The sequence below is a fragment of the Terrapene carolina genome, unplaced genomic scaffold, assembly GCF_002925995.2.
Source record: "Terrapene carolina triunguis isolate 2854851 unplaced genomic scaffold, T_m_triunguis-2.0 Scaffold34029, whole genome shotgun sequence".
NCBI lineage: Eukaryota > Metazoa > Chordata > Testudines > Emydidae > Terrapene > Terrapene triunguis.
In genome coordinates, this window is record NW_020698380.1 from 87,906 (window position 1) to 106,947 (window position 19,042).

Here is a 19,042-nt window from a genome sequence, read left to right on the forward strand (position 1 = left end):
AGGGCAGGGAGTTGAGGTGCAGGAGGGGTGCAACAGGGAGCTCAGGGCAGGGAGTTGGGGTGCAGGGGGCTCAGGGCAGGGAGTTGAGGGGCAGGGTATAGGAGGGGTTCGGGCTCTGGCCCGGCGCTGCTTACCTGCAGCGGCATCCTGCCTGCCCTGCCCCGCGCTGTGCCGCTCACCACATCCCTGCATGGCCCCTTGGGGGGGGGCGGGGCACAGGGCTCCGCGTGCTGCCCTTGCCACGTTCCAGGTACCTCCCCCGAAGCGCCCATTGGCCGCGGTTCCCCATTCCCGGCCAATGGGAGCTGCGGGGGGGGCGGTGCCTGGAGCAACGCATGGAGCCCTCTGCCCTCCCACCCCAACCCGTCGGGGCCCCAGGGACGTGGTGCTGTGCCGGCCGCTTCTGAGAGCAGCGCGGGGCCTGCGGCACCACAGGGGGCAAATCCCGCGGGCCGGATCTAGCCTGTGGGCATTAGGGTGTGCCTGGGCACCCCGTGTGCACGCTTACGGCAGTAATTCATTACCAAATACAGGGCATAGACTCCTGTATTCTTGACTTCTGTCAGTCAAGTCTGCTTTGAATTTCCTTTAGAAAGCATCCTGTTTGTAATATCTGCTCTCTGTCTTCTAGAGAAGACCATGAAGAAATGCCATTTGCACAGCCAAGTAGCTTTTCCTGCTGCTCGTTCAATCTGGCCTAGTCAGTGCATTAAACATACTCTTCTTTCCTAAATTCAAACCAAGCATTTGCAACTAAGATGTGACAAAGTTTATTTTAGTAGTGCTACAAATAGTCATTGGAGTACTAATCCAAGCAACTACTCGTTCCTCTTATAATTAGACCCTTTGAGACACCTAGATCTCACTGCTTACCACCTCTCCAGCAGATAACCAATGGGAATGTTGCCTGGAGAACAGTGGGATTTCACTAGACACTGCCTATTTGCATGTCTCTTGTGTGCATCTAGGCATGCAGCAAAAGATCTAACTTGGGTCTTAAAGTGAGGTGAGTGAACACTTTAAGATGACCAGAGAAGTCTGTTTTCTGAGACTGAATTTTTTGTCCTAGGAAGCTTCAAAATGGGACATTGGCTTGTAATGTGTTTAAAGAAAAACCTTCACTAGAACCCCATGGAAATAATAGGGGGAAGCACATTCCCTATATTCAATGGCAGAGAGAGACACAATCTGGTGGACTCCATTACCTTCCCCATCCAACATCTTGTACAGGAGTAAAATCATATGGATTTTTACAGCTTGTGGGGCCTCTATCTTCCAAACTTGCAGCTAGGATGACTGCAATTGGCATTTCAAAAGAGCTCTGTTTACTCTTCATAACTCAAGTGGAAGCAGCTTCGAGCTAAGATGAGTTTATAGCACCTTCTGGCTTGGCCAGTACAATGATCCTTTAAACTCTTTATAGTTTGTGGACCATAAATCTCTGATCTCAGTTGTGTGCACACACAGCTATTCCACTTGGAGGAACACAATGCCTAGTAAATGATCAAGCTAAAGGAATCCAGTGAACTAAGTTTATTTCTCTTTGTTTTTTGGTGTGAAGTGGCAAAAATGAAGAACTTGGAACTCTAACCATTATTTTTAGGTTGTTATATATTAGGAATTCCTTGTCCAACTCCTTTTAAACTTTGCAGGAATGTTCCTGGCCAAAGTAGAATTTAACATTACAATTTTGAGATGAATTTGAATTTTGTGAATTTTAGTAGGGAGACAGCCAAATAGGATTTTTAATGGAAACTTGGTTGCAGCTTAATAAACTGTGGGGAAGGTAGTGCTTGTGGGTGTTAATACTCAGTCACCTTTATAAAGAGGATAAATTGCCCTTGCAGAAAGTGCATCTTAATTCACCCACTCTACGTATGTCAGAGCGTTAAATCTACAAAGCTGAACCAAGGGAGGAGATAGTATCCAGAAGTTGCTTATCATGTTAGTCTGGTGGTGTTTTCCCAAGGATTGTTTTTTCCTTTTTTTGATACAGAAGGCCTGCAATACATTGGTTTGTCTGAAATATTTAGCAGTATCTTTACCCTTTATGGTCACCCTAAAGTCAAATTTTAAACCATATAAAAATTGAATAATTTTTACAAAAATAAAATTTTAGAGCTGAACGTCTATTGCTACTATAGTATGTGTGTCTGTCTGCCTCTAGTACTGTGCCTCTGAATTAAACATACTTCCTATTAGCATTCTTATAGTAAGCAGGATCCAAGAACTTGTTCTGTAAACCAGCATAACTTTCCATGTACTGATGTACTTTATTCAAGATACAAGGGGTGCTCGCTCACATCAGATCTTTTTTTAAATTCATGATATCAAAAAGGATTTACAATATCGTTGCTTGTTAAAATCTTTAAACTTAAACTAGATCAGTGATGTAGCAAACAATTTGATCAGTAAATGATATAATTAAAATCTGTCTGCATAGCTTTTAGGAATTTTAGATAGGATTTTTGGCTCATACAGTTAGAAGACCTAGTGACGAATTTGAGTTCTGGAGAGATACTTGCTACTTGTTCTAGTCTTGCCATTGGCTGCAAAATCAATATTCTGTAGCAAACTTCAGTGTCTTATGAATTCTTTCCATTGATGAGCTGAAACATACTGCTGTTGGACATAACTACAATGACCTAAAGATTAGTGTCTCTTATAGTCCACGGCTTTATATCTCTAAGGATGATGGGCTTCACTGCCCTGGGTGTAAAACTGGTATACTTTTTAAAGTGCTATGACTGTTCTGAGTGTTATACTGTAAGTCACAGTTGCTTACTTAGCTGTGTTTCACTTCTTTACAAGTGATGAGAAGATGACTCATGGTCAGCATCCTTTAAAAAATCAGCCTCCTTAAATTTAAGTAGCTGTTAATGACTAGCAAATTTTTGCATACTCGAAGCTATGTAAAGAAAATTTATACAAAAACATTTAAGATCCTAATCCATTTCATTGAATTCCACTGTAAAATAGGAAAGCCGTATCCCAGTGTATGTTAATCATGCAATGAGTGTGATCAAACTACAACTTAACTTGCAAATACCTCAATACCTGTGAAATTCTTTCATTTTAGACAAAAGGGCAAGATATAGTTCAAAGAAGTATACTAGGACACATCCTTCCTGAAGCAATGGTGTGTTATTTAGAAAACTATGAGCCAGAAAAATTTTCTGAAATTTTTCTTGGGGAATTTGACACTCCAGAAGCAATTTGGAGCAATGAAATGAGGTAACTATTTGTATCTATTTCCCATTAAATAGAGGTTCCAGTCTTTTGATTAAACTTGTATTAAATGCATACCATGTGATTTGACCAGGATTAGTTGGTATAGTATATTTTACATCTTGGGCAAAGAGGGCTCAGTGGTTCACTTCACTTAGCTATAGTAGCAGTTGCCTGTAGAAACTCTCTCCAGTGAAATGGATTTAGTTGTCCCAATTAAGTCTTTCTTTAGCCCTCTGTTCACATCATAAAGCCAGGAAACAACATGGCACAACAAAGTCTCTCTTCAAAAGAAGCCCATGGTACAAATATCAGTGTCATAGAACAGTTTACGCCATTTCACTTTAAATTCTCCAACAGTTTGCTTCATGCCTACGTCATGCTCAGTTAGTGTCGTCAAATGTTATTTGTCTCTAGAGTGTGACCATTCTTCACAGTTTCCTCTGTAAACTACATGGTGTTGCAAATCATATAATTCTTGTCTGGATATCATACCTCTCAGGTTGCTAGGGTATTTCCCATATAAAGCATGGAAAATCTTTCTAATTATATACCTTTTTTTATATAAATCTAAATCTTCAGTGTTAAAACAAATTTGAGACTGCTCTCAAATAGGCGAATAAGTAGGCAGAACTGTGTACACATCTTCTGTATTACTGCTTAATTTTTTTTGTTTCGGTGTCTTAAAATTAAAACCAGTCACATGAGATTATAGCACTGTAGTATCCCAAATTTCATAAGACTTTTAATCTGTTCAAGAAAATATGGCTAATTATGGGATATTAAACCCTTGTCAAAAATGCTTAGTAGTGTACTTATGAAAAGTACCTGACCAAAATCTTGTATTTGTATAATTCTTGATGTTTGCAATTCACAGGCGCCTTATGATCGAGAAGATTGCTGCTCACCTTGCTGACTTCACCCCTCGTCTTCAAAGTAATACAAGAGCACTCTATCAGTACTGCCCCATACCAGTTATCAACTATCCACAACTGGAGAATGAGCTGTTCTGTAATATTTATTACCTCAAACACCTGTGTGATACACTCCTATTTCCAGATTGGCCAATTAAAGATCCTGTAAGTCAGAAATCTTTCTACGCTTGTATATCCATAGCACATATGCACAAACCTAACAAAACTCAAACATTTCTAAAATCCAAAAAAACAGGAGTGATAAATTGTCTTAATAGTTGGCTTCAAACCTTGTTTCCTCCATAAACCTCAATATACTTTTTGGTTTACATCTGCAAGTCTTGAGCTCATGCCAAGCTGCTGTACTGGATCCAAACTTTGGGTCCCACGTGCTCTTTGCTTTCTGGGCTGGGCAGAGTTTAACTTTCTCTCTGCGCGTCTAGGCATACACTCCCGATACAGCCTCCATGTCTGACATTCCTGTTGCCAGTGGGGACCCTGCAGTCCTATTGCATAGACCCTAAAGTTAGCGCCAGCTCCCGCAAGCCTCACAGTAGCTGTTGCACATTGAGTTCTATCAAAGCTGTGGACCTGCTGTAACAACTTCTGCATGATGAACCAAAAATCAGTATTGGGTAAACGGGAATATAATTGAATTGTCCTCTGAATTCTTGATTATGGCATGAAAAAACTATTCTGCTGCTGTAACAATCAGATATGATTGCTCATACTTCCGTTTGTTTCAGCAACTCTTGGGATGTCTACACTGCAGTGTGAGTCTGGGGTTTGAATTTAGGCTCAAGGCCCCTACCCCTTCCATCTACACATAAACCTTACTAATCAGGGCTCAGTCCCAGGGGGTGGAGGGTCTGAGCCTGAGTCAAGCCGGAACCCAGGTTTACGCCATATCACTTTGCAGTTTGTAGAGATAGACCCACTGGGTTCGTGCTCTGGGACTCCACCAGAAATATTCCATGATCCCACAGGCCAGGTATCTTTGTCCTCTGGGCAGTTGAGTCTGGTGGACAGTCAAGTTTTCCCACAGTACACTACAAACAAAGGACTAGAGCAGCCAAATTTTGGGAGGATGCTAGGAAGTCTGGGATATGGGAGGTTGGACTTAGTCTGCCCACATAAAACAGTGTAGACACTGGAGCCCCAGGATGGGACACAGGGTTCAACAGTTCCTAACCTGCGGTTACAAATGGGTGTAGACACTCAGCCCCAGGTTAACAAACCCAGGGTAGGCTAACTGAGTTTCACTAACCCTGGGCTTAAAGAGACTAAGCCAGATAAGTAACCTGACAAACTCTTTTAGTAACTCTTCTTTTAATGCTTAAACTTCTAAAGCTTAACAAGAAACATAGACTTAGACTGCATAGATGGCTATTTCAACATTGACAGTTAACCCAGGTCATTGGCACCTCAGTTAGCCTAGCAAGGATGAGAGCATTCCCACTGCAAAGCCAAATCTGCATTACCATTTCTGCCCTCATGCATGTGCCTGGAAACGTAGCCCATGGTTCTTTGTGCTGAGATCCTGTAAGACTTACCCAGTAAATTGGGAGAGAACTTATTTATCCTTTCGGGGAATTGTGGGATGGACACTGGAGGACTGCTGACTTGAATGATTTATTTATTTTCCCCTGTGCCCTCAATACAAAGTAGACCAGTTCCAGCTTGACTTAGAACAGAGCCTGGGTTGTAGCCCATCCCATACAGCCAGGTAAATTGGCCTGTGCTTAAAGTGCCTCTAAAAAGCCAGGTCAGAGGTTTTTCATTTGTGAATGGTAGTGGGGTTAAGGCTACAGTGCAGTATACATATGATATTCTCTTAGTCTTTGCAGTTCACCTCACTTGGACAATGAAACTAAAGATCTTGTATAGTCACTTATTCCTCATATGCAGAGGAATGTTTGGTTGTCTTAAATTACTCATTGAAACTTACAATATGTAAATGTTTTCATAATTTTAACTTAAAAGTTGCAACAAAGCTACTTGGCAGAGTTCAGTCTAATATATCTGGTAGCTGATTCCTAGCATTTGATTACTAGCATTAATTTAAAAATATCACTTTAGTGCTAGAACTCTGAGGCTAACCTTAACTTACTCATGTACAAAATATCTAAATGGAATTCCCCAAACAAAAATGAAGACCTACCAGGTTTTTCAAGTACAATACACTTTCTAGAGCTCTGTCCACTCCAAATTTAAATGTAACACATTTTTAAGAACGGAAGATGGCAGCATGGAGCAAAATCAGAATCCCAGGGTGCCTCAGTTAAGGATAAAAACTACCTTAGAAAGCATTTAAAATAGGAGTATCTAAGTAATGTTACATTCTAATATTAAAAAAATTTCACCTCTGCATTAAGTGAAATTATATATATATATATATAAATAAAGCATTTAGCCACAAACTGGAAAACAGCTTTATTTGCGAGCAACTCAAACAGGCAACATTGCCTGCGTTCAAATCAACTAATATACAAATTTCCAGTGATTTGTTGGTGGAAAGATTAGATTAAAATAGTTAGCCCCATAACCAAGAGCTTCACGATATCTGAATTCCTTGATAGTACTGCTTCAGTATCAAGTGCTGACAATTATGTTTGACACTGGCCATAATATCCTTAATGGATTTTAATTAATTTCAGGTTAAATTGTTAAAAGATACTCTGGAGGCTTGGAAGAAGGAGGTAGAAAAGAAGCCACCTACAATGTCAACAGATGATGCTTATGAAGTTCTTAACCTTCCAAAAGGACAAGGACAGTAAGTTGCCATAAAACTTACTAAAACAAAACTCAAGCTGATATGTAACTGCTACATTGTTTTATATCATAAGTTACTCCAGATAAATTGAAATTTTGAACTCAGCGTATGGTACCCAAAGCTGGAGACCTCTGAAAACCAACTATCAGATGACATTGTATTTCAGGCATTTAAATTATACTAAAGACGGAAGCAACCTTTATTCAGCAAGGAATAAATGCTGAAAAAATCCAAAACTCTTTGATTTGATATTAGGCTAATCTCTGTATCTAAAAAGTGGTGCTTCCATTAATTTGGAAAAAATGTCTGTTTCAGTCTTGAGCTCATGCCAAGCTGCTGTACTGGATCCAAACTTTGGGTCCCACGTGCTCTTTGCTTTCTGGGCTGGGCAGAGTTTAACTTTCTCTCTGAGCGTCTAGGCATACACTCCCGATACAGCTTCCATGTCTGACATTCCTGTTGCCAGTGGGGACCCTGCAGTCCTATTGCATAGACCCTGAAGTTAGCGCCTGCTCCCACAAGCCTCACAGTAGCTGTTGCACATTGAGTTCTATCAAAGCTGTGGACCTGCTGGTTTATTGTTTCCCTCTTTTGGGACTACATGACTATAAGCAAGTATATACAACCTGCAAAGTTTTCTAAACGCACATCCTTTATTCCGAGAGAAATCGTAAGATTTACAGATCCATGCAAAAATAAGTATCTGCAAGCAAAATCCTTCCTTTCGTTTCCTCACTGCTCTGAAAGCTCTTTGGGCTTTGGTCAGTCCTTCCAGGGTCCCAAGACCCTCCTCTCTTTTCCTTCCTCCTGCCCACTCTTGCTTTCTTTTGACCCTCCTAATCAGCCTCAGACTGTCAGTGATGGCTTGCAAGGTTACCAGCTCACCTGGATGGACTGGCTTCTGTGGGTGGTAGCTAGCTCATAGTCCATAAGTACTTGTATTTGAATAGGAGACCCACTAGGATAATGAGCCTTGATTTGTTTTATTCAGTGTCTGTCAATGCCGTTTGGAAATTTTCAGTCCAGGGTGGAGTCAGACTACAGGGAAGGCACAGTAGTCTTGCAGTGAAATGGTGCTCACAACTAAGTGGAGTTGGTAGTCTGATGTAGATAGCCACAGCCTGGCAACAAGGCTATTTTGCCACCCCAAATTCAGTCATTGGAGAATACTTTTAAAGTGAATAGTGCAGTAATAACTATTTTGTAATCTTATTCATAGCAATCAGAACTAATTGAGATTCACAGGACTTCTGTGTCTTTGGGAGGAGCTCTCATGAAGACACAAAGCTCCTCCGTTTTTGACTTTTTCCCCCCTTCAGAGCTGTACACATGGGCAGAGCTCTGCAAGAGTCTTGGAGCTGAGGACACAGACCTGCCATTGCCATTGAACCATGCCTTCATGTCTGACTCTCTATCTGTAGTAGCAGAGAGGGAGTCCTGGGGCAGTGGGAGTCGAGGAGGAGGAAGTCATGGAAGTTCTGTGGCCTGGGTCCTAGGACAGCAGGAGAGCAGGATAATTAAAATAAAATTATTTTAGCTATTTGAACAATTGTGGTGAGATTTTAGACTAAATTGTAATTATTTGATAGTTATGTGGTTGATCAAAATTATTCAAAGAATGATCTAATTTTTTTTAAATGCTTTGAATGTGAGAATTAAACTATTTAAGGATTATAAACATAATTACTGAACTCGGTTATAGAAGGTTCTACTTGGGTTAGGGTTTTTCCTGCAGCTAGTAAGGTGGTGGCTGTAAAAACATTCTCACATGGAACAATCTTTGCAGCTTACAAAAAATGGTGGTGAAAAAATAATTGGAAAACTTGGTACAAAGAGAGAGTGTCTGATATTTCTTGGATGCTCACTGTTAATTTTCTAGCTCTCTTTTATAGCCCTTGCACAGAAGGGAAATATGGGCGGGGGAGGGGGGGAAATTAGGTGGGGAGAATTCAGACAGTAACAGGAAGTGGATGGCAGTTTCCACCTCTTGAGGTGTAAGGGCAAGTCTCCTGAACAGCGAGGAAGAGATGTGCATTAAAGGTTGACTTTTCAACCTGAAATTATCACACTTTGTAGATGAGTTAAAAAGTCAAGATAGACTAAAATGTGATATCTTTTTAAAAAATCTAAAGATTTGGGGGGAGGGTCTGAATCATGATTTTTGATTTCTAGAGGTCGGTAGTTTTGAAAATGTAAATTTGTTCTTATTCACTTTTGGTATGAGAATTTATTATCTTATTGACATGTTTTATATATAACATGAAATTCTCTATCTGCATCTGACAGGCATGATGAGAGCAAGGTCAGAAAAGCCTACTTCAGGTTGGCACAAAAATATCACCCTGATAAGAACCCAGAAGGGAGGGTATGTATTGTACTATGACTTTAGTTTACACTGAGACTTTTTTGAGATTATGGTTTAATGGGTTTGTCTGATTTTTAATAAATATTTACATTGGTAGAGTTTTCAGAGCAAGTCACTTTCTTCCAGAATACACTTGCACAAACTCTAGAGGTTCATAGCATTTTATCTGGAATACTACACACTTATTAAAAACATTTTCTTCAGAGGGACTCGGAAATAACAAATAATCTCATTCCATCATGCCAGGAAATGACATGCTCTGCATATAATCTTGTGGGTTTTTAAAGGATGAGGCATTTAAATAAAGATAATGTGTAACTTTCTTTACAATAACTACCAGACCTATGTCTGAAAAAATTGCACTCTTACAGCCCTCTTTTCCACTCACTTGATTCTGCGGTGAAGCCATAATGCTAACTTTGAAATATCACCGGTTTTTCATTGATAAGACTAAGTGCAGGATTACACCTTCATTGAAAGACTTAATAGAAAAAAACTGATCTGTGAACCAGAAAAATATTCCTATAGCAGCATACTCAGATACTATTTTTCAGAGTTTTCTCCGATGTGACACTCCCTTGAAATTTCATTTGCAATGGTATAATATAGCTAATGTCGTCATTTACCAATTCAAAATCAAAATAGGGAAAATAGGTTGAAGCGGCAAGTGAGTTTTGAGACTTGGTAAATACTCAGCTTTTGTTAAGTAACAGCTTGACGTTGTCCATATTGTTATCTGCAGGATATGTTTGAAAAAGTGAACAAAGCATATGAGTTCTTATGCACAAAATCGGCCAAAGTGGTGGATGGCCCAGATCCAGAGAATATCATCTTGATTCTGAAAGCTCAAAGCATCCTCTTCAACAGACACAAAGAAGGTGGGCATACTGACTCAGAAATATCACTTCCACTGTATTTCTCAGAGCAGCTTTTTGAAGCTGCTTTGAGTTATTAATGCATTAATTTTGAAATTTCTTTTCATGAAATAGTGAAAATACAAAAAATTCATGAAATGTGGAAGCTTCATATTTAACATAGTAAAAGTTAAATAGAAGGGCTTTTTATCTAGTTTCATCTTCCTCTCTACACTATCATTAGGGCCCTACCAATTTCATGGCCGTGAAAAACATGACTCGGAACCTTGAAATAGGATCATGAAATAAGCCTTTTCCCATGAAATCCGATGTCCCCTTGTTCCTAGGAATGCCCCAGCAAAGAGGGCTCCTAGTTCCGGCTGGGCTGGGGAGGGACAGGACTTGTCCATCCTCTGCACAGCTGCTCAGGTGGAGTGGGGGAGACCAGATCCACCTTCGGGTGCCTCCCCTTGCTGCAGGGTGCTCTTGGACTGTGCAACAGCCCCAGAGGTTCCTGCAGCTGGAGGAGGCTTGTGGACGTGGGTCCAATCTTCCCTTCTTCCTAAGAGTGCCCCAGAAAAGGCGGCTCCTAGCTGCTAATCTGGGCAGAGCTGGGGCAGGATAGGACTTGCTTTGTCCCTGCAGGGCTGCTCTTGGGTCTCTCTCCCAGCTGCAGATAGCTCCGCACCCCCTCTTCCCCACTCTGTCCAGCTCTGAAGGCAGCACAGAAGTGAGGGTGGCAATCCCATGACCCCCCTACAACAGGTTTGCAACCCCCACCCACAATTCCCTTTTGTTGGGACCCCCACGGTTACAACACTGTAAAATTTCAGATTTTAACATCTGAAAACATGAAATTTACCAATTTTCAAATCCTATGGCTGTGAAATTGACCATAATGGACCATGAATTTGGTAGGGCCCTAACTATCATACTTTCTTGTTGATACCCAGTAAAGATACCCAGATATCTAGTAAAAATCTGATAACAGGAAATATAGTAACTTCTGTGTCATATCTTGTCAGTGGTGGACCAAGACTCACTTTCACTGTGCTGGAAACTCTCTAGTCAAATAATAATTGGTAGTATTGTAATTGTGACTGAAAAGTCATTTTATTCAATTAACATTTTCAGGTGCTTTGAAATAGCAGGAGATGGCAACAAGGCTGAAGGTGAACATTTAGCAATACAATTTGTTACGTGTTTGCCTGTTTTTGAAAATCACTAATGAAGAAAAGAGACTTTTTTCATCAGTTAAATGTCTGACTCTTGCACTCAAAGGTCTCTTCTTCTCTGGCAAGACTGAAAGTTGAGTTCTCAAAGAAAACTTTTTAGTACTTACAAAATGTCCCTTAAATAGTTCTAAACATAAAAGTAGTGCATGCTGCACATGTGCAGTGTGACTTTCTCATTCTTAAATGTACTAAGATTCTCTGTCCTGTTTTACTGTTTACTCAAATAGTCCAAAGGGAGTTGAAAACTGACTGCATCCTTCTGGTCAGGGCTCCCCTGCTGTTGCATAGTCCCCAGGACGGGTAGAGACTGCATGTACCAGCTCCAACGCCACCCTCCTCCTCTGCAGTCTCTAGCAGGGAGGAGAGATGACTAATGTGGTCTAATAATTATTGACTAACGATCTTGGGAACCCATTGCATTACCATGTATGGTAACTTAAACCACAAACATCTTAGTTGTATAAAATACTTTGTATGCAATATGGCATGTTGCTTGGGGTACTACAGCTGTATCTCTTGACTTGTGTGGAAAAGGTCACCCATAATATTCAATTAGATGTATTAAGCCAAATACTACATTAACATATAGATTGTCATGTTCTATAGCAAATTAAAAGTTTTGTTTAGAATTGCACTTAAGCCCATCTGAAACCCATTCAGAGGGTTTGATGCCTTATGTGAGAAGGTGATAGACTCAAGTTTCAGCAGTCATTCTGTAACATTAAATATAAAGAACTTCCCAACCTTCCCAATTTAGTGTTCCCTTACTAAAACTGACTCGATAACGTTAACAGTTAGTTTAAGTTTTTCACGTAATTTCTTGAAGTAGGCTACACATATGCTGTGAAAGACGGCAGACTGGTTTGTGCATTACTAGAAAATCTCAAGGGCTACAGAAATAATCCTACTTGTCAGATGAGCCAACCTTGTGTTCACGCATAGCTTGGCTCTGAAGGAGGAGAAAACATTTTGTGAAAGAGTAATTTAGTAATCTGAAGCAGATCAAGATAAAATTCTCAGCCATTAACTAGCAGTGTCTAAATGTGTATCAGATTTGCTACATTTCAGTTTCTGTTTATCCTTCAGATTTGAAACCTTACAAATATGCAGGCTATCCCATGCTGATTAAGACCATTACCCTAGAAACTTCAGATGATCTTCTGTTTTCCAAGGAATCTCCTTTGTTGCCTGCTGCTGCAGAGCTGGCTTTCCACACAGTCAATTGTTCAGCACTTAATGCAGAAGAACTGCGGAGAGAGAATGGAATAGAGGTAAACCCAAAGAAACTCATAAGCACATCTGTTTTCACAGCTTGTTTGTTGATGGTTACTACTTCTTGGATAATCAACTGAGGAAGGGGGGGGGGGAACAAAATTGATGGTGTAGTGTTAGCTGCACATTTGCCCACTTCCTTCCTGCAAGAAACATTTTCATTGTTTCTTCTGAAATGGGAGGGGGGTGGAGGGCAGTAGGGATCTCCTTTATGGAGCAAACTAATTCATCCCTCCACAAAGTGGCTTTGAATTGATTTACATAACATTCGTCTTCCAGAACAAGTTCTAGTGGCTGTTGCATGGAACGGCACTGTCTGTAGTGGGCTTCTGTGTTGTGCTTGTTTTGTGCACACAAAAAAAAAAAAACATAAAAAATAAATAGTGACTTGCTTTAAAGGGTGGGAGCAAACCATTTGAGGATGGTTTGGTTATTCCAAATGAATACTCCTCAATAGCACATCTGGGAGAAGAGGACACCACTATAATTATAAGTGCTTGTATTAAGAATCTTCTAAAAACTCCCTTTAAGCTATGATGGCAGTGTGAAATGGCTAGATATTTCAAGGGAGATCATCTTTACATGATGGACAATTCATGTGAAGTAGCGTAAATCTCCCTTTATGGATGTAAAATGTCCTTATGAAGCCCAAACAGCAAAAGCAAAATCGTTTTGCTGCATAGGACAGCTGTTAAACCATAACAGGAGTTAATAGATTTACAGACCTGTGCAGGCTTTATTGAAACAAAGCTTGTAAAGCTACACTTTTTGCAGAAAGATACTTCCTTTAGGCTTATGATGAATTCTAACCCTTACAGCTTTTTAATCCCTAAAGGTGTTGCAAGAAGCATTTAATCGTTGTGTGGCAGTCTTGACTCGCTCCAGTAAACCAGATGACATGTCTGTACAGGTAAGTAATACAGAAATTGTAAAATAGTACTTAACAGTATGTTGGGCCATACTTTTTGTACCATTTTCTTAAGAGGCTTTGTGCAGCTAATACAAAGGTTTTTTTGAAATTTGCATGTCCTCCTGTTCAAGGGATATGCAGTACATTACATTAATTGTGTGGTTTAGGAAAGTGTTTCTGTTTGTAGGTATGTGGGCATATAAGCAAGTGTTACAGTGTGGCAGCTCAGTTTGAGGAGTGCAGAGAAAAGATCACTGAAATGCCTAATATCATCAAGGATCTCTGTAGAGTGCTATATTATGGCAAGGTAAGATCTCCTGACTTACTACCTAAGCTGTTGTAGTTTCTTGTTTTATATTTAAGTGTTGTTGTAAATACAGTACAAAAAATGAGCCACTATATGAGACTAATTCTCAAAATAAGTTTTATAAAAACTGTTTTGTTAATTTCCCAATAGTACAGATACTTGCAGTCTGTCTGACACAAATAAAAGGCTTGGTCCACACACAAACTTGCACTGATTTAACTAAAGGTGTAATTTTTTTTTAAACAGGCTTAATTAAATGGTGCGAATTCCCTGTGTAGATTCTTATATACATTTAGCTTGCACCTATAAGTTTTATTATATCTAGCTTATATTGCTTTTTTTCACCTTTAAATTCTGTCTGTAAATTACAAGATGCAAGCTATACCCAGACAAGTCTGGTTTAAACAGATCAGATCATCTACAGCAGGTTTTGCATTAGTTTAATCAGATTGGTTTGAAAACCAGTGCAACTTGTGTGGAGACAAATCCATACATTCTGACTCCAAGTATTTCCACTTAAATTTAAATCCTAGTCTTTGGTTCTACTGTTCTTGTACTTCCCTATCTACCAATTACAGTAGATGAAAATGCTACCTGTCAGAATATTTCTCAAATTGGTGAGAAGGGAGTAGTGGGTCACCATCCTGGCTTACCTTCCACACGTGGGCCAAATTCTGTTCTGTTTCACAGCTCTAAAAACCAGTAACTCCATGGGTTTTAATGGTATTACTCTGAATTTAAAGTTATGTAACAAAGCAGAATTTCACCAGTAACTACTTATTCAATTACCTAGGCAGACTAACTGTCTTTATTTTTACTCTAATATTTAATTTTACTTTGTCTTCTATAAGTAGAAAAAAAATCTCAAGTCTAAATTCCTTTAGCTGGTGATTTAAAATAGCATTGCTGCACTAGGAAGAAAGTGGCACATCTGATATAAAGAACAAAATCTAAAGCTCTGACTTAAAACACAAAAAGAACTCAATGGTAAACCTTCAAAAACTGGCCTACGAAATCCAGAGCTGGTATAATTACTTGAGGTTACTTCTACCTTACTTTGAATATTGAAAAGAAACGTAATCAGCTGAGAATGTAGTAAAAGTATTTGGGGTGACATCCATTTGAAAGCTCTTCCAAAACACAGTAGAACTTAAAGATTTTACTTTCCATTAAACAGATCTTTGCAGTACTTAGTGCAGTCTATCAATTAAGAACTTCATGTGAAGTGCTTGAGCTAGTCCACTATTAGACGGCTCCTACAGAACATCACTGTAGAAGTAAATGTATATAACTATTCTCTTTTTAAAGAGCTATTTTAGATGAGCTCTTCAAAATTTGATTTCTAAAAGGAAGTATAGAATAAGTTTTGTTCAAAATGTAATACAAATCAACAAATATGTCCATGCTGAGCAATGTGGAAGAATTGCAGACTAGAGCCTATTAAAGCAACTTGTAGCAGAAGAAGTCCATCTTGATTGCACTGCGTGCAGGGGCGGCTCTGTTTTTTGCTGCCCCAGGCACGGCAGTCAGGCGGCCTTCGGTGGTGTGCCTGCGGGCGGTCCGCCGGTCCAGTGGATTCGGCAGTGTTTCTGCGGGTGATCTACCGGTCCCGCAGCTTCGGCGTACCCGCCGCCAAAACCACGGGACCGGCGGACCTCCCGCAGGCATGCCGCTGAAGGCCGCCTGACTGCCGCCCTTACAGCGACCGGCAGGCCGCCCCCCGCAGCTTGCCGCCCCAGGCACGCGCTTGCTGCGCTGGTGCCTGGAGCTGCCCCTGACTGCGTGAGGGAAAGCAGGATATTAAATGCAAAAAGTCTGACCCTGCTGTGTTTTTTTGCTTCTGAATACAGTGAAACCTTTATCAAAACCCTGGTTAACCAAAACTCAATTATTTGAAGGTCACATGTGGAGCTGAGAGGTAACCAGAATATCCATTCTGCTGAAAACTTCAAAATGTTTTTGTTCTGAAGTGGAACAAAGTCAAAAATGCAAAATTTTTCCACAGAACAGATTTTTGGAAGAACCCTAATTTCCAGATGCCTGACTGGCTCCTTGCCTCCCTAGTTCCCACACAAGGACAGCTTGACACCAGTCACTCCAGCTGCTGGCCAGCTGCACAGGAGACTGGGCTCTGGAGAGGCACTGCTCCCCAGCAGCTGGGCAGGAAGGCTGCAGAGGATCTTGGGAGCTGGCTGACCTAACTGAGCAGGCAGACAGCCCAACTGCCTGGCTTCCATTAAATCAGGATTTTGACAGAAAACTGTTCTGTTGGAAAATTTTCAACCAGCTCTATCCATATGTCCCCTGAAGCTTTATGTAGATGCTTATGCTGAAGTTGTGAACACTGTAAGCCTTTTTTTCTCCCCCCGTAGACTTCAAATTTCATCAGTTTATTCAGATCCTTAGTATCTCGCCCATTATATTAAGCTAAGAGATTCAAAATCTTAAACATTGTTCCTGTTGATGAATTTGCTGGTATGCTATTTAACTTTTTCCTTTAGGTTAAAATTTTCCTCAGTCACCAAAAATACTGAATACCAGTTCTTTCATTCCTCAGAACATTCCACGAGTGGCTTCCTTGGGAGTGGAATGTGTCAGTTCATTTGCTGTCGATTACTGGCTACAAACACATTTGTTTCAAGCTGGAATTTTGTGGTATTTACTCGGTTACCTCTTTAACTATGATTATACACTAGAAGAGAGTGGCATTCAGAAGAGTGAAGATTCTAATCAGCAGGTAATATTTATGAGCAACCTATAATTGACTCTATTTCAGACTTTAAGATGGATGTTGGTTACCGTCTCTTGGGAGGTGGTAATGTATTTCCTGAATAATAATGCTTAAACTTGTTAAGTGAATTTGTTTCTGTTGACTGTACATACAAGTTTCTCTTGTAATTGAATTTGTTGGGAATAGATTATGGAAGTGCCAGTTAAGACTCATTAGTTGAGGTTCAGTTTTTAGCTTGTATAGCACAGATTCAAACTCTGTTAGGTATGAAAAATGCAACATTTCCCCAAATTACATGACTGAGTTAAAAATTACTTCCATCTAATCTGGAACCATAAATGCTAAAATGCTTTAACTGTAACAATATGATAATTGTATGGTGTCATACAGGGCAGAGTGAATATGATTTGGGTGCCCTAAATGTGCATTTCCATATTTTGTTAAAATTTCTTAAGCATAACCATGTTAACTCTGAATTTTCTAGCTTACAGTGCTTGGTTTTGGGATAATTACAACATCCCTGTAATGTATATTACAATAAATCAATATATTATTGATGGCGTTAATTTTTTTATGGGAATAGATAAAATGATGTGATCAAGATAGGCCATAAACATTATTATCCACCTATAGTACAGATTTTCCCAGTAGAAAAATAAGCAGGAAAATACTAGATGCAGATAGTCCAGAACTGAAGAAGTAGCTTGCTAGTTGTCAGAAGCACTACTTTTATCTTTAAAAAAAATCCCTCATAGATTAATATTAGCACCATAACAGGCTCCTTCATAGCAGAATTGTAGAACTTCAACTGGTTGTAAAACCTGTGGGTCGGGATCAGCTCAATGAGGAGCCTTGCCAGGATGCAAAAAATACCCTCTTTTAGTGCACTGTTGAATCATTCTACAAAGGTTTACATATCTCATAAAAATATGTCTTTGTTCTAGAAATGGCCATTCTTTGGTCAAATATCCCCTTAAATTATGAATTAAGAAATGTTCATGTCAGTTTAAAGCCCCAAATTCATCTAGTGTTTTCTTCATGGGCTTTACACATGTAGATGCAGACAAACTATATTGGTGTAACATGTCAAAAACTGTTAGTATCTCTTGCGGTTCTGCAACACCTAGTGCTGTGCCCAGATGTATGCATATTTCTGTCTGTCAAGGTTGGCGCATAAACAAGAAGTAAACTAAAGGGAACTGAATTTGCTTATGATCATGCAAGGCATTAAAAAAAAAAAAAAAAGCATTGGACAACTTATTTTCAAGAGGTGGTTTTTAAAAAGGTAGTTGATATTTCTCTTTAGCCAGCTTCAGGTTTCTGTTCAAGTTCAATAATAGGATTGATCTTTTTAAAATGTATGTATTTTTCATTTACAGGAAGTAGCCAATAGTCTCGCCAAACTCAGTCTTCTTGCTTTGAGTCGTCTTGGAGGGTATTTGTGTGAAGAACAAGTTACACCTGAAAATCCAACAATCAGGAAAAGCTTGGCTGGAATGCTGACACCATATGTTGCAAGGAAACTTGCTGTGGCTGCTCCTATTGAGGTACAAGAATGTCTAAGGCTACCAAAGTGTTGACGTTATGTAAAACAAATAACGTACAAGAAATGATTTTTGTTTATTAAAACCTTACTTGTTAGCCACAGTAACAAATAAACCAGAGCAGCCTGACTACTGAGAAATGAAGTGCAATTTGATAACCATTTCCCAGTGAAATGACTTGAAAACTTCTGATCTTTAGAACTGAACTCTACTGATTTTTTTTATGAATGTTTTTAGAACAGTACCTAGGTAACAGTGGCTATCTAGTCAATTTTTATTAAGTTTAAAAAAAATGAAGTCTTGAATTGACCAACGATGCAGGTGAACACCCTTACCCCAAAATGTACAGCACTTTGCAGCACAAAGATAGGAACAGAAAGTGAATTCAGGGGTTGCAGATGCCAAGGTTTGGGGTAGACAGCATGGTATTGGGAAACAAAAGCCAATGCAAGGGTAGAATTTAAAGACTATAGTGTTTAAAAGAAGGGAGCAACAATGTTACAGAAGGATAAAAGCCGCAGCAAAGGTGGAAGTAAATAAAATTATCAGAGTAAATTATGGGGTGGGTGGTGGGAGCATGGGAAGAAACATGAGATGAGTTTGTAGTTCGAGGTAAGTGACAAAGCAAACAATGTTTTATTTAAAAAAAAAAAAAATAGTGACCAATATGAGTGTGGAGTAATACCAAAGATGCCGGTGGATTCTTGAGTCCTCTCACTTAAATGTGCCTTCCAAGTGTTCTGAAATGGATGTCACTTATGTGCGGGTGGGGAGCTGAGATGAGATGAGGAAGATGGCAAACCAGGCCTTGCAGTATGTGTATGGTGGAGACTATATAACCATTTGGAGGAAGAAAGGGAGAAGAGCCAGATGGAATGCTCCACAAAGGAAGTAAGGAAAGACACTCCA

The 19,042-nt window shown here is 39.7% G+C and overlaps 1 protein-coding gene across 4 annotated transcripts in view; it reads left to right on the plus strand.

The window, feature by feature from the left end:
- The window catches only part of LOC112102149 (dnaJ homolog subfamily C member 13), a 101,990-nt gene that overhangs the window by 60,875 nt on the left and 22,073 nt on the right, over positions 1-19,042 (plus strand). For all 4 annotated transcript variants that reach the window (XR_003899994.1, XM_024193258.3, XM_024193259.3 and 1 more), the window contains 10 exons: positions 3,080-3,234; positions 4,106-4,307; positions 6,800-6,915; positions 9,202-9,280; positions 10,023-10,158; positions 12,456-12,640; positions 13,477-13,551; positions 13,739-13,858; positions 16,416-16,595; positions 17,969-18,136. Coding sequence is in view for 3 of the 4 variants with exons in the window: in XM_024193258.3 (XP_024049026.1) it covers positions 3,080-3,234; positions 4,106-4,307; positions 6,800-6,915; positions 9,202-9,280; positions 10,023-10,158; positions 12,456-12,640; positions 13,477-13,551; positions 13,739-13,858; positions 16,416-16,595; positions 17,969-18,136 (1,416 nt within the window). In the remaining variant the exon portion in view is untranslated. The remainder of the gene's footprint in view (positions 1-3,079; positions 3,235-4,105; positions 4,308-6,799; positions 6,916-9,201; positions 9,281-10,022; positions 10,159-12,455; positions 12,641-13,476; positions 13,552-13,738; positions 13,859-16,415; positions 16,596-17,968; positions 18,137-19,042) is intronic.